We start from the raw sequence: 14,034 nt of genomic DNA, 5'->3' as shown, positions 1-14,034 counted from the left end.
CCTCAGGATTAGGTATTGTTCCCCCAACGATCGTGGTACCAAGTACTTCCTGACGAGCTCTAATATGATCGGATTTATAAGTGAGCATCTCTTGTAAAATATGAGCAACACCAAATCCCTCTAGAGCCCAAACTTCCATTTCTCCTACTCGTTGTCCACCTTGCTTAGCCCTTCCCCTAAGGGGTTGTTGTGTAACAAGTGCATAATGACCACTGGAACGCCCGTGGATTTTATCATCAACTTGATGAATTAATTTTAACATATAGGACTTTCCTATTATAACATGTTGTTCAAAAGGATCTCCTGTTCTTCCATCAAATATTCTGCTCTTTCCAGGATACTCGGGTTCAAATACCCATGGATTTGCTGTTTGCTTACTGGCTTCATATAATTCAGAAAACACTAGTTTTCTCGAAGCCTCTTGCTCGTATCTCTCATCAAAGGGTGTTATTCTATAATGTCTGCCCAGCAGGTCTCCCACTAATCCGAGTGAGCATTCAAACATCTGTCCCACATTCATTCGCGAAGGTACTCCTAATGGATTGAATACCATATCAACTGGTGTTCCATCTTGCAAATAAGGCATATCCTGTCTAGGCAAAATTTTTGAAATGATACCTTTATTCCCATGTCTTCCAGCTACTTTATCGCCCACTTTGATTTTACGTTTCTGTGAGATATATACACGAATCATTTCTGGAGTTTATATGGAGATAGACCGACACTTTGTCACAGAAAAGGTGGAGGCAAAAAAAATCAACCAGTTTTTATCAAAGAAGAAGACCAAGTAGCTGATCTTTTCACTAAGGCCCTTATTGTAAATCGTCATTAGTATTTGAAATCCAAATTGTCTAAGGTCCTTAATCATGCACAATTTAAAGGGGCGTGTTAAGATTATAATAGATCTGGATCCAGATCCAAACCCGACTAAGGTTGTACCATCCTTGTAGTTATCCTATTGTAAAGAGGCAATATTGTAAACTACCTCATACTAATATAAAAAGAAAAGAATGCCACCCTAGACTGATGAAGACGTCTATTCAGTTTTCCAGATTATTTCTCTTCCTCATTTCTTTCTTGTCTATTTGTTTGTGCAGGACAACTTCCAGCAACATATTTCACACAAACTTTAAACATTTTTCAGATGTCTTCCAAATATGTCACTTTTAAGCAAACACCTCCATTTTTCTACCATCCTTACCTTAATGTCAAGGACTCGAGTTGACGTTGAACATAAAGGTAGCATTGCCATTTTTCCTCCATAGAAATCTGTTATATGTTTTTCCCTTATATAAATTTATGTTCACCCCACTAAAACATACCATAATTATTTTCAAGTATTGAATACTGCAAGAGGAAAACAAAGTAATCTGTCTATCAAGTTTACTGTTTGAGAAGAAAAGTTGTTTGAGATGAAAAGCCCAAGACAAGAATGTGCTAAAAGGCTGGAACTAAAATGGCTTAGAACAACATAGCAGGTGCACAATCATAACTGAGGGGTCTCAGCTTTAAATCCCCGGGGGGGGGGGATATTGCGCTGCTTGCCTATCAAAAACAAAGTCATTTCAGCATATTAGTATAATGGATTTAGCTCGGGATTATTTGCTTAACCGAGATTAAATGTTTGCTCGGAAGTGGGAACACGATAGGGAAAGTGAGTGAAAAAGTACAGCAGCTCTCTCAAACAAGAGAACTTTTCGGAAAGTGCGACTGAAAAAGTACAGCTGCTCTCTCTCTCAAACAAGAGAACTTTTCAACAAAAAGTTTCCTGAATTCAATTTTCACGTTACATAAACAAAATAAAGGGATCGTTTGGAAGCAATAAAAATTCTCATAAGAAAATAAAACTTGGTTCCCCGTTTCATGTCCTCCGTCTCCGCCCCAAATTGGGCGCGTTCGGACAGATCCCCGCTGCCCCCGTCCACATCATCCTTAGTTTTTAGGGGTATTAGTGTGGGGGGTATGCCTAACCCCAGCTAAGCTTTCAAAAAAAATTTGTTTTGAGGGGTAATAAAATTATAGGAATATTTTGGTAGGAGCTGTCAGTGAACGTCTCCTTGTGCTGGGAAGTTGCAGGTTCAAACCCCAATGGTATGTTGAACAACCGGTGGGGGTCGGACTAACCCCAGCTTGCCTTTCAAAAAAAAATGTTTTGAAGGGTATTAAAACTATAAGAATATTTTGGTGTCTATAAACACAAGTACGTTGGTCATTTGAAAATTGTGCCTGTTTCAACATAAAGGTTGAGACATAATCTAACGCGGCAGCAGGATCTGGTTCTGTGCCAAGCATGCATTCCGAGGCAGAAGTTAAGGGCAGCAATTTCCAACAAGCCAATGTGCAAGATAGCAACCAACCTGAAGAGCCAGTAGAGAAAGTTAAGGGAGCAGTAGAGGCAAAAGACAAACAAGCCAAAGGAGCGGTGGAGACAGAAAACAATGACTGCAACTCTTCTGTGTTGCATGCGGCATCGGATGGTCTGAGTTTGATCCTGGGTCTTATGCAAGATACCAGCCAATCTGAAAAGCCAGAAGCAAGCTAAGGGAGTAGTAAAGGCAGAAAACAATGGCTGCAACTCTTCTGTGTAGCCTGCATCATCGGATACTCTAAGTTTGATACTGGGTCTTATAAAAGATACCAGCTTATTTGAAGAGACAGTAGAGCAAGCAAAGGGAGCAGCAGAGGCAGAAACAAGCTAAAGGAGCAATGGGAACAGAAAACAGCAGCCGCAACTCTTTTGTGTTGTCTGCCGCATCGAATTCTCTGAGTTTTGACACTGGATCATAATGGCATGTATGCTCAATCAAGTTGTTAAGAAGCAGAGAATGAGTTGGTGTCCCCTCACACCAATTTAAGACTTCAGCTCCAAATAGGACAGTCTGATCATACCAAGTACCAGCAATGGACATGGAGACATCCCCAACTCAACTCAGAGTGAACCATTGTGATGAATCTCCTAAAGGCCACAAGAACAGTAAAGGGAAAGAGATGAAGTACAAAGAATACTTGTAGAAGAGCACTTATGTTGTATATTCATCTTCCAGTGACTACTGTTTACAATGTTTAATGTACAGGTCAATTTCATTCATTCATTTCGTACAGCCAGAAAGCAAAAACTGTAATGTAATTAAATTCTTTCGATGGATACCACCAATGATTGCTTCAGTAACATATGTAGATGAATTTGTTACTTGTGTATTTCTCATGTAGATTATGGAAACCTGTATTGGTTTTACTTGTTTACATTTCTCATATGTAAATGATTCAATCGGATCTGATGTAGATGGCTGTACCCTCTCAATGTAAAATGACCCATATGTGTTTCCGATATAAACACCATACATGGACTTGGACTGAATCTAGTTCAAATTGGTTCATGTTTGGGTCTAATATATAAAACCAATTTGGAGCCATATCTGACAAATTAAATACCAAAGCTGAAACCGACCTGACCCAATTATGTTCCAGTCATGAGTCCAACATTTTCCTGGTGAAATGGCTTTTTCTCCTTTTCGAAAAAATTATAGCATGAAAAGTACAAATACCATCATTGTAATGGCTAAACCATTGAATTCTTTTGCTGATACAGTCTCGAGGATTTAGGTTCACTACAAATATCATTTTAATGGTGAAACCATTGAATTCTTTTACCTCATTCTTTTGGCCTGTTAAAACTTCATGTAACGATGAAAGGGAATTTGTAAATTTCCAACGATTATGCAAAATTTGCATAAAAGCCCACAACTTAAATCTCCAACTGTTATGCACATTTTCCATAAAAGAATAAACATCAGTACTAAAGACATTTAATCATGTTCTCAAGCGTGAACAATGAACAAGAGCCACATGCATATTTTAGAACCTTTATAACAAAGTAAAAATTCGTTTCATGGCTTCTTATGAGGACATCTATTGTAATCAAATAACAAAGAAAAATACAAGAGATAGTACTAGGCAATAAGCCAAAACACAAGCCACTATGGGCAATACAAATGCACCGAGGCACAGAGAGTGAGAATAAGAGAGAGAGCACACAAAAAATATAATTTTATTAACAATAATGCTCTCAACAAGCATATACAATGGGGATTGAATCCCATTTAAATAGGCACAAGAGGCTAGAACTAGCCGTTAGGAGTGCCCAACAGCTTGTTGGGTTCAACAGCCATATTACATTAAATATTAAAAAAGAAAAAGCAAAAATAAAGAAACAAAAAATACATTTCTATTTTACATTATATATACTATACGTATATACATAAATAGTATGTACATACTATGTAGTATATATACATATATAAATGCATATACAACAATATATAATATATTCAAAAAATGAGTGTAGCTGAGATGCGTATGCTTAGATGGATGTGTGGAAATACAACAAAAGATAAGATTCGGAACGAGGAGATACGTAAAAAGGTAGGTGTTGCATCCACTGAAAATAAGATGAGAGAGAATCGTTTACGGTGGTTTGGACATATTCGGCGAAGGCCTAATGATGCTCCAGTTAGAAGGATGGAGAAATGGGAAAATATATTAGTTAAAAGAGGTCGGGGTAGGCCTAAGAAGACTTGGATGGAGATGATAGGAACGGATATGAATGCTTTGAACCTCACCGAGGATATGGCATTGGATAGAAATGATTGGAGGACTCATGTGAAAGACCCAGAATGATTTTCTTTTTTAGTTCATATCGCCAACCCCAATTGTTTTGGGATGAAGGCGTAGTAGTTGTTGTTGTATACAACAATATTTAACAATCTACATCTACAAATATGAAGCTGAATCTGATCGTCCAACAAGGCTCTCTCTCTCTCTCTCTCTCTCTCTCTCTCTCTCTCTCTCTCTCTCTCTCTCTCTCTCTCTCTCTCTCTCTCTCTGTGTGTGTGTGTGTGTGTGTGCAAGTGTGTGCCATGAGGTGATGAAAATCAAGTCACAGAAAGAACCTGATGTAATTGCATGAAAACCAAAAATTGATCAATGTTTTGCTTAGATTCACTTCCACAAAGAAAAGACACCATGAAAGAGAGCCAGCGCTGCAGACCCCATGGGTTGGGAGATCAGCTGCATATACTTTGAGAAAGATCAGACGAATCAATGCAGACCGTAGGCTTGTACAAATATGACCCATCGGAACTTAATAGCATGTGAGTGCTTCTCCCAACCTTTTTCTTTTTCCTCTGTTTCTTGTGTATATAACATATTCTCATTCTTCAAAAACGACTATGTTGATGACTGGTTTATCTCTGTTACATTTTAGCCAAACACTGAGACCCAGCTTTGAGGTGTGATAGCAACTCTTCACACAGATTTTTCCCTTTTAAAGACAGAGACTGAGCAGTAACATTTTTTAAGTTCAATACATAGTCTTCACACAGACTTTTCCCTTTTGTCAATTATGAAAGATTCAAGTACATTATAGATTGAGCTTACAATGATTAACTGTTAACCTTCTATGCCTGCTTTCATGTTCTTAAATTTATTTATCCTTAGAGATGGAGTTGATCAGTTTTGGCTTCAGATTAGCTCTTGAACAAAAATTAGGATAAGTTTAGTGTCTTCCTATTTCCCTAGTCTATGATGGGCTTCTCATTTTCTTGCCGAGTTTAGCTATGCTGTTGGTCAAATATGATAAAGACTGATGATGCTCTTCATTCAGAAGAAACTGTAAAAGCATATATCATGAAGTGCATTCTTCTCCTTCACTTTCATTTGATGTTTCTCAAACACACTTCAACTGATGGGCCTTCTCTCAAAGTTTAAGTTTAAAGATTCCATGTCCTTCACAACAGATAGGGATGGCAGTGGACCGGGGGCAAACAGGGCCCCACCCCTCCTCGCCCCGTTTGAACCGGGGATGGAGGTTAAAATTTAAACACGCATAGGGATGGAGGCGGCAATGAACTTACGTGTTCCCCCGCCCCACCCTGCCCCGTCCCTGATCCCCGTCAGTAAAATAATTAAAATACCCTTTGACAGTTCGACCTCCTTCTTTAGAGATGGAGGTGGACCGGGGGGGGGGGGGGGGGGAACGGGACCCCACCCCGCCTCGCCCCGTTTGGACCAGGGATGGAGGACATGAAACGAGGATGGAGGTTAAAATCAAAACCCGTGCGGGAATGAAGGCGGGGATGGAGGGCAGAATTTTGAGACGGGGCGGGGATGGAGACCTTGTCCCGCGCATCCGCCCCGGTCTACTGTCATCCAACTACAGACATAAGTAGCATTTCATTTGATGTTTCTCAAACACACTTCAGCTGATGGGCCTTCTCTCAAAGTTTAAGTTGAAAGATTCAATGTTCTTCACTACAGACATAAGTAGCATATTATTTGATGTTTCTCCAACACACTTCAACTGATGGGCCTTCTCTCAAAGTTTAAGTTTAAACATTCCATCTTATTCACTACAGACATAAGACTGATGATGCTCTTCATTCAGAAGAAACTGTAAACGCATATATCAAAAGTGCATTCTTCTCCTTCACTTTCATTTGATGTTTCTCAAACACACTTCAACTGATGGGCCTCTCAAATTAGGATAGGCTTAGTGTCTTCAACTTTCCCTCGTCTATGATGGGGTTCTCATTTTCTTGCCGAGTTTAGCTATGCTGTTGGTCAAATATGATAAAGACAGATGATGCTCTTCATTCAGAATAAACTGTAAAAGCATATATCATGAAGTGCTTTCTTCTCCTTCACTTTCATTTGATGTTTCTCAAACACACTTCAACTGATGCACCTTCTCTCAAACTTTAAGTTTAAAGATTCCATGCTCTTCACTACAGACATAAGTAGCATCCCAGGGGCAGCCTGCCTATGCCATTTGGATTGGATCCCGACCCCTGAGAAAAGTACTCTTTACAACAATGGGATAGAGATTGGCATAGAGAACGGTTTACATATTTTACTAACAATATACATTTTGCTACAGAGCAGATCTGAGCAAATTCGAAAACAGTTTGCAATTTTGATCAAGATCAGATCCAAGTGTCATGCATAGCCAGCAATGACTAATTCAAAGGCCTATTATGAATAAAAAGATAGGTAGATAATAATTTCCAACCAGGACCATTATTGCTATCAATATCCAGAACTACTAGATATAACCTGAACGAACATATTTACCACCCATATATAGCCGCTAATTGGCATGATCAGGATCTTAGCCTACTTGTCTCAGTCCTTGGTCATGGACAGATCTGGATCTTGTCTAAGCCTGACAACAGTATACCAGTTCAGATCCAGACAAACATCAAGCAAAGAGGACACAACATTGGATCAGTGGAAACCCACCTATATCGGCCTGGCCAAGACTGTCCATTCACAGTTATAACCTTAGACATGGGCAAACATTAAACAAGCATCAGAAGAGGAACGGAGAATGACCCATTTTCATACAAATGGGCCCCAAGGGACCTACACTCCAAGCAGCACAAGGATATCTAACTATGATCACATCAGTCTATACAAGATAGAATTAGGTAGACTACACAAATACCTACCTCCCTTCCAGAATTTCCTCAGGCTAACAGTAACTTCTGTAGTCCGAGAAGAAGATACATCCATCTACAGCAGGTTTTTTTGTTGTTCCCCTGCACTGGCCCAGTTTTCCACATTATTTTTGGTTGGATATACAGCTTACAGTCCAAACAGCCAAGAAAATGGTCATCTTCTTCAACATTCCTCCAATCAATATCTTGTATATGCTTGTATCACACTACCTAGGATGACCCTCACCTTCATCCACCAAACTGTGAAAGCTAAGACCTCATATAAAACTTAACCTGGTTGCTTAGTTCTTAATGTCTGCATTGGTACAGAAAGGCTCCTTATGCAAATCAAACTGGCTCTTCGCCTCTGCTTGCAAGTTTTGGTATGGCTATCCCTTGCAGAACTTCACAGCATTGAACAATATACTGTTATTCTCCTTTTCCACAGATCATGATCCATGATGCCTCTATTATCTCTCGGATCAAGTATTATTTAGTTACACATTTTGATGTCATTGATACGTTGGGGGTCTTAAATTGGATGCCCGGTATCCTTTATAGTAAATGTTAGCTTAAAAGATTCCGGCTTATCAAATTGTCTAAAATTTCTGAGTAGCATAACTTCAAGATGCAGCTGAGCTAATGCAATCCTCACCTAGGCACAACTTCAGGCCATAGAAATCAGTTGTCAGGAGTCGTCCTCACATTGCATATGCAGCCCATAGCATAAATTTGGCTACAGCATTATCCTTGAATATTCGCCATTATTCACAACATCAATCAGCTCAAGCATGCTCCAATAAAATTATGAAAATGGCAGCTGCTTGCGAGCTGCTAGAAATATCAAGTTCACTTTATTATTCTCATCTTCACACCTCATAAAGCTACAGGGAGAGTTGTAACATTGCTGAAGGATATTTCAACACAATCTTCGGAAATCTTAGTTTACTCTCCATACTAAAAACACAAGCCCATCTCCCTTTCACAACTAAAGCAGAATATCATGTTGTGACTTTCTCTAGTGAGGTTGCCAACAGGTTAAAACTAAAGATTGAGCCATGTGGCATAGGAATGGCTGGAAAATACCAAAAACCATTATGTTGACCCTTACAATGCAACACATCCGTGGTACATTATAGCAAATTACTAGAAAGGATCTTCAAATTTTCTCTGTAGAGATTCAATTTTTTTCTACATAATCTCAGGCAGTTCTAACTTTCAGACATTTCAATGTTCTTGACAATGTTGAAAGTACTTTTGAATATTAAAATATTAAGTATAAGAAGACTCCAATTCTTTTTCTAACTGTAGTATGCTGGAGACGTTTGTGGCTATGATCCTAATTAAGAACATATTAAAATTTCATTACCAACAAATGACATATCTCCTTACACTGGTTCAACATGCTACCAGAGTCCTCAATATAGCCATACCATTTTACAAATCAACCAAATTTTTTAAGCAAACCTGATTCTAGCCTATTCAATCCTACTAGACTCGCCCAAAGCATTAGATATGAAGTATACATATGGGTGAAGACCCTTCTAGGGGAAGCAAGAGTAACCAAACTTGGCATCTAAACAATACTTTACCATGGGATCCAGTGTCCAATAGCTACTTCAGGTATAGTGGATATCGTGAACAACAAGATGCAGTCATACTGGACCAAAAATGCTTTAAGGCAAACAAATACGAAATTTAAGATAAAATCTCCGATTACCTAGAAATATGCAAAGTAGTATTCTTGTAAGAAATCACAATTGGTTTTATTTCATATGGCGAAAAATCCTGTTATCTACAAGTAGGAAGTAGGCTGAATCATATCTGACATATGCAAATGTTCATGACACATTTCAAGACACATTACACCAGAAACCATTTTCTACTCCTACTTGAAGTAAAGTTCTATAACGTTATGCCAAGAAAGGATACAAAATGGGACATACCAATCCAAATGTATTGGCAAAATCACCACAAATCATGAAACCTTACAACATTATCAAAACAGAACCACACTTTACACTGAATCAGCGCCTTCCACCTGCTGTCGTGCTAGATATCTTTCTCTTCGCTCTTTCTATAAGATGAAAAGATCATACATAAGACACAAAAAGAAAATTAATTAGGAACATATAAACCAGAGGTCAACAGCCAAAATATAACAAGTCTTCAAAAGATGGGATGGTTTTTACCCATTCATCGATGACAAGGCCTTCACCAACAATTTTTGGTCCAGTATCCTCCGGTGGCTTCTTGCGAACCTCAAGGGCTGCCTCCGCCTCATCTAGCTGGCGCTTTAGTTTTTCTAATTGCTGCATTGATGCACACGCGGATGAAACCCATTACTCACCTTCTCTTGAAACAGAAAAAGAACAAAAAAATTGAAAACTTAATCTAGAATGACTTACAGGAGAAGGACGATCAGGATCTAAGAATACAACTCGAAGGATCTGCTCCACGGAGACCAGATCCTTCTGTTCATCGAACTAAACCAAAAAAGAGACATTTAGTGAATTAATCATGCTCAAAACTTCCAATATAAAAAAGATTTAAAGATCCCAATGAACCAACAAATGTTTACATAAGCAAATCATTTAAAAGATCCAAATAAAATTGAATGAGTAATCGTTTACAAGCAAATTATGCTCAGAAAAAAAAACCGTAGCCCTAATGATAGCAAAGTAAAAAAGATCAAGATAGAATGCAAGCTGAAAAAAAGTACATTTACGAAAGAAATACCAAAACCTCACCAGTTCGGGCACATACTCCATTCCTTCTGTCACCTTCAAACTAAAGATTTTGAACTTGACTTTAGTCTTCTGATCCAACGCTTTGTCATTATTTTCCGGGTGCTCGACAAATTTGAAGACTGAAAATTTCAAACACATCCTAGCAAGATAAATTCCTCACGAAAAACTGGTAAATTTTGAAGGCGGGGAAAAGGGAGCGAGAGAGGTCTTACCCGTGGCTATGATGCTCTCACCGGGCGCAAGTACGCCGCCGGGAGGGCGCATAAAACAACTCTTCGGCGCGGTAGTTTGGAACTAAACCGATTTAACGTCGGGGAAAGAAAAACCATTTTCAAAGGTAAGAAACGCTAATTAACCCTAATTAGTCACGATCAGCGATCTAATGACAGAAAATGGAGTTCTAATTACTGCACCTTAAACGCCACAAGAGATCTACTCGTGTTCTTGATCCTCACGGCGCTCTTCACCTGCTTCCCTGGTTCATCTTCATCACAGAAACCCGAAAAAACCGTCAGAAACTCTTCGAAAATGAATCGAGGAGAGAGAAAAAAAGAGAGAAAGTTCTCGATTTTACATGGAAAGTAAAGCTTGTTCGCAGGATCGAGCCTGAGACGGCGACGAGTAGGGAGAATGGAGCGAGCCACGGACGAGACGGAGTGCGCCGTCGGGTTCGAACCCTCTCCCTGGCCCTGACCGCCGCTCTGCTGATGCAGGGAGTTCTGAGAAGAAGACAAAGAGGAGGAGGAGGAAGTGGTTCCCGATTGCCAGAACGGCATCCGGCAGAGGTTCCACATCTTCCCTTCCGTCGGAGACTTTGGATCCGCGACCGCCATAACGAAGCAAACGCGATTCTCCGGCAGGGTCTCAGGCCATGAGAAAATGGTTTTCCGGCAACCGACAAATTGCCCCGGTGATCGGCTTCCCTACTAGCCCCTGTACCTCTATCGTTCTCGGCGTTCTGTGCGGAAGACAGGAAGAGATCGAGCTGGAGAAAGAGGGAGAGGATGCGTTCGGAATTTAAACGCTCTGTAAATCGCAGCGAATCGCGTAACATCAAGTCCGGACGCGTCATCCATTTCTGCGCATTTTTCGGTATTTACGGAATTTTTGCACTTTTTCTGAGTGGGCCGCGCCGCTCGCTATTTGACTTCGACGTTTGTACGCTTTCACTTGTTATTTTTTCTGATTTTGAAACTGTGACAACGTGAAGCACGCAGTAGTCAAGCCCCGTCTTTACAAATGCCAGTTTCACGTCGAGATGGGATCACGTCAGAGAGTACCGCCAGAGCTCCTTTGGATGCCGTTGATCTCAAGATGAACGGCATCCAAGCCTGCACGAAAGAGATGCTCATCACTTGGATGGGCTCTACTCTTTTCCAATAAGCCTTACTATTTTTGCAGTATTTACGAAAATGTAGTGATGTTTGTCTCTATGTTAAAGTTTATGTGACAAAATATCCTAAAAAATGTGACATTTTCTTAAAAGTAAAAGCACAATTAAATCGCCATGTATTACAATTGATCATGTTTTTATCGTTGTAGCAAATATATTCCCAAAAAAGAACCAGTATTTCTTATTAGTTTACTGGAAAAAAAAAACCTGGTTTAGTTTTAATTTTTTTAATTTAACGTTATTTTTTAAATGTTAACATTATTTTTATATTTATTGAAATTGTTTGTCTTTTGTTGATATTTTCTCAACAAAAATTCGAAACCATTTCACGTTCGAAACCTCCCTAAAAGCTCATCGTCAATAAACTGTTTTTTAGCAATTGGGCTCACTTGATGTCCCAAATTCGACTCTACTTAGTAAGCTTTTGGTAAGTCAAGAAAAATATCTGATTATAAGTGGATGCCGATATGGTTTTACTATTTTTGCTATTGAATTTGACAAATATACGGATTTGATGGATGTCCGAATCCATTTACATTTAAAAAAAAAAGTAGATTTGGTAAGAGCTTTTCACCGTCCAAATACAAATCTGAATTGGAATAGTTTAGCCAACACCGGGTTAGTCAGATATGGTATTGGCTACATCCTACCCAAATCCAAACCATTTACATCCGTCCGTCCTTAGTGCGCTGGTGCCTTTATTGAGTCATGAGAGTCTTTATTGGCTTATTTGAGCGAGTCCAAGTCAAGCTCAATCCGGACGGTCTTGGGGTCTTTGGTGTCTTCAGTGGCATATTTGGTCAAGTTTTAATTGACTTGAGACCCAGTATACCAGCTATGATAGGATTTAATTTGCATTGACTAGCTCCAATGTGCGGTGGTAAGAGTTTCATTCCCATGCACTTCGCATTAGTGAGGGCAAAGAATAAGCTCTTGCTCTGCTAGGTATGGCAGTGGACGGGAAAAAACCAGTCTTGCCCTGCTTCTCTTCGTTTGAACCGGAGATGGAGGACATGAGACGGGGATGGAGGTTAAAATTAAAACCCATGTGGGGAGGGATGGACTTACGCTTTCCCCCACCCCGTCCTTGATCCCCACCTTGCCCCACTATGCCATGTCCCATTCCCGATCCTTTTTTAGAGATGATGGGGATCCACCCCGCCTCGTCCCGTTTGGACCCGGGATGGAGGATATGAAACGAGGATGGAGGTTAAAATCAAAACTCGTGCAGGAATGAAGGTAAGGATGGAGGAGGGGATGAAGGGTAGGATTTTGAGATGGGGGAGGGTGGAGACCTTATCCCCACCCCGGTCCACTGCCATCCCTATGCTCAGCCAAAGCTTGGCGGCTCCTTAAGGGCGAAGAGTGCCCCACAGGTTTATACATTCGGGACAACAGTCAGTCGCAAGCGATTTGCATAAACTCATAGTTGCCAAGTATTGTTTTGGTCTCAAACCCCATATACAATTTGGACCGTAAAAAAGGATCTCCTGCAGATTTATCTAGCATGAACCTTGGGAGGGTGGTGTATGTTCTCCGATGATTCACTGAATCTCACGTCTGTGTTCGAGGTCCAAATGAGCGTCACGTATGTAAGCACATGGGGCTCGTATTCCCGTGTATGTTGACATCACTTAGAATCAGAGTCTGGTGCGGTGGCAAAGACTTAAGTACCCGTTTTTGCTATTCTTGTTATAAAACGACGGTTTGAAAAAATGACAAAAATGTCCTTCATTCAAAAAAAGGGAAACAAACGGTTCAAAAAAAGGATAAACATGTCCTCCATCCAGAAAGTCGAAGATAATGTTGACTCTTCAAAGTCTACACAACGAAACCAACCTTAGTCGTCGATCCGATGGTGATCTGATGAAAATGTCTGTTTGAACTTTTCGTCGTCATCTTCTTCTTCTTCCTTCTCCGTAAAACACTGTAAAACTCTCTTTCTTTCTCTAGAGAAGAAATCAAGGGAGGCAAAGAGTCGTCAATCTTATAGTGGTCGTCATCCTCTTTCTACTAGCAGTGGCCTGAATGTTGCTCTCGTTCAGCAGGCAACCGACTGTGGCAATTCCTCCACTACCTTTGAGGGACACCTACAACAGAATCTTCCTCCAGTACACCTATAACGGAGTACAGCCTCTGGCTTCTCTATCATGAACCTCAAGACTGCCATCGGGATGGCTGGCGACTACAGCCTGATCACGGCGAAGATCATGCTCAAGGGGGCGGTGTTCGGCATCGCGATTTATGAAAATCGCGTCGCGCAAAAAAAAAATGGCAAATCGCAAAATCGAGTAGTGATTTATGAAAATTGCTTAGCAAAAAAATAAATAAATGGCAAATTGCTATGTGATTTTCGTAAATTGCTATATCGAGTAGCGATTTATGAAAATTGTGCAGC

The 14,034-nt window shown here is 40.1% G+C and overlaps 1 protein-coding gene across 1 annotated transcript; it reads right to left on the bottom strand.

Annotated features, from left to right (window-relative positions):
* Positions 1-9,234: 9,234 nt before the first annotated feature.
* Positions 9,235-11,235, bottom strand: LOC149834681 (vesicle-associated protein 4-1-like). Its single transcript, XM_090011522.1, has 7 exons — positions 10,818-11,235; positions 10,657-10,727; positions 10,456-10,537; positions 10,244-10,362; positions 9,902-9,979; positions 9,686-9,805; positions 9,235-9,570 (listed from the first exon to the last, which is right to left on the bottom strand). The coding sequence occupies exons 1-7, from the start codon at positions 11,074-11,076 to the stop codon at positions 9,511-9,513; spliced, it is 789 nt and encodes a 262-aa protein (XP_089867648.1). The 5' UTR covers positions 11,077-11,235; the 3' UTR covers positions 9,235-9,510.
* Between the last annotated feature and the right edge of the window lie 2,799 nt (positions 11,236-14,034).

Source organism: Nuphar pumila, chromosome 6, assembly GCF_984573655.1.
Source record: "Nuphar pumila chromosome 6, dmNupPumi1.hap1.1, whole genome shotgun sequence".
Taxonomy (NCBI): Eukaryota; Viridiplantae; Streptophyta; class Magnoliopsida; order Nymphaeales; family Nymphaeaceae; genus Nuphar; species Nuphar pumila.
This window is presented reverse-complemented; position numbering and strand designations above follow the sequence as displayed.

Excerpts from the sequence above, each read along its gene's own strand:
- LOC149834681 (XM_090011522.1), bottom strand. The coding sequence starts at position 11,076 with ATGGCGGTCGCGGATCCAAAGTCTCCGACGGAAGGGAAGATGTGGAAC. Across the intron at positions 10,538-10,656 it reads GATCTCTTGTGGCGTTTAAG|TTCCAAACTACCGCGCCGAA; the intron begins GTGCAGTAATTA and ends AAATCGGTTTAG. Across the intron at positions 9,806-9,901 it reads ATCCTGATCGTCCTTCTCCT|CAATTAGAAAAACTAAAGCG; the intron begins GTAAGTCATTCT and ends GCATCAATGCAG.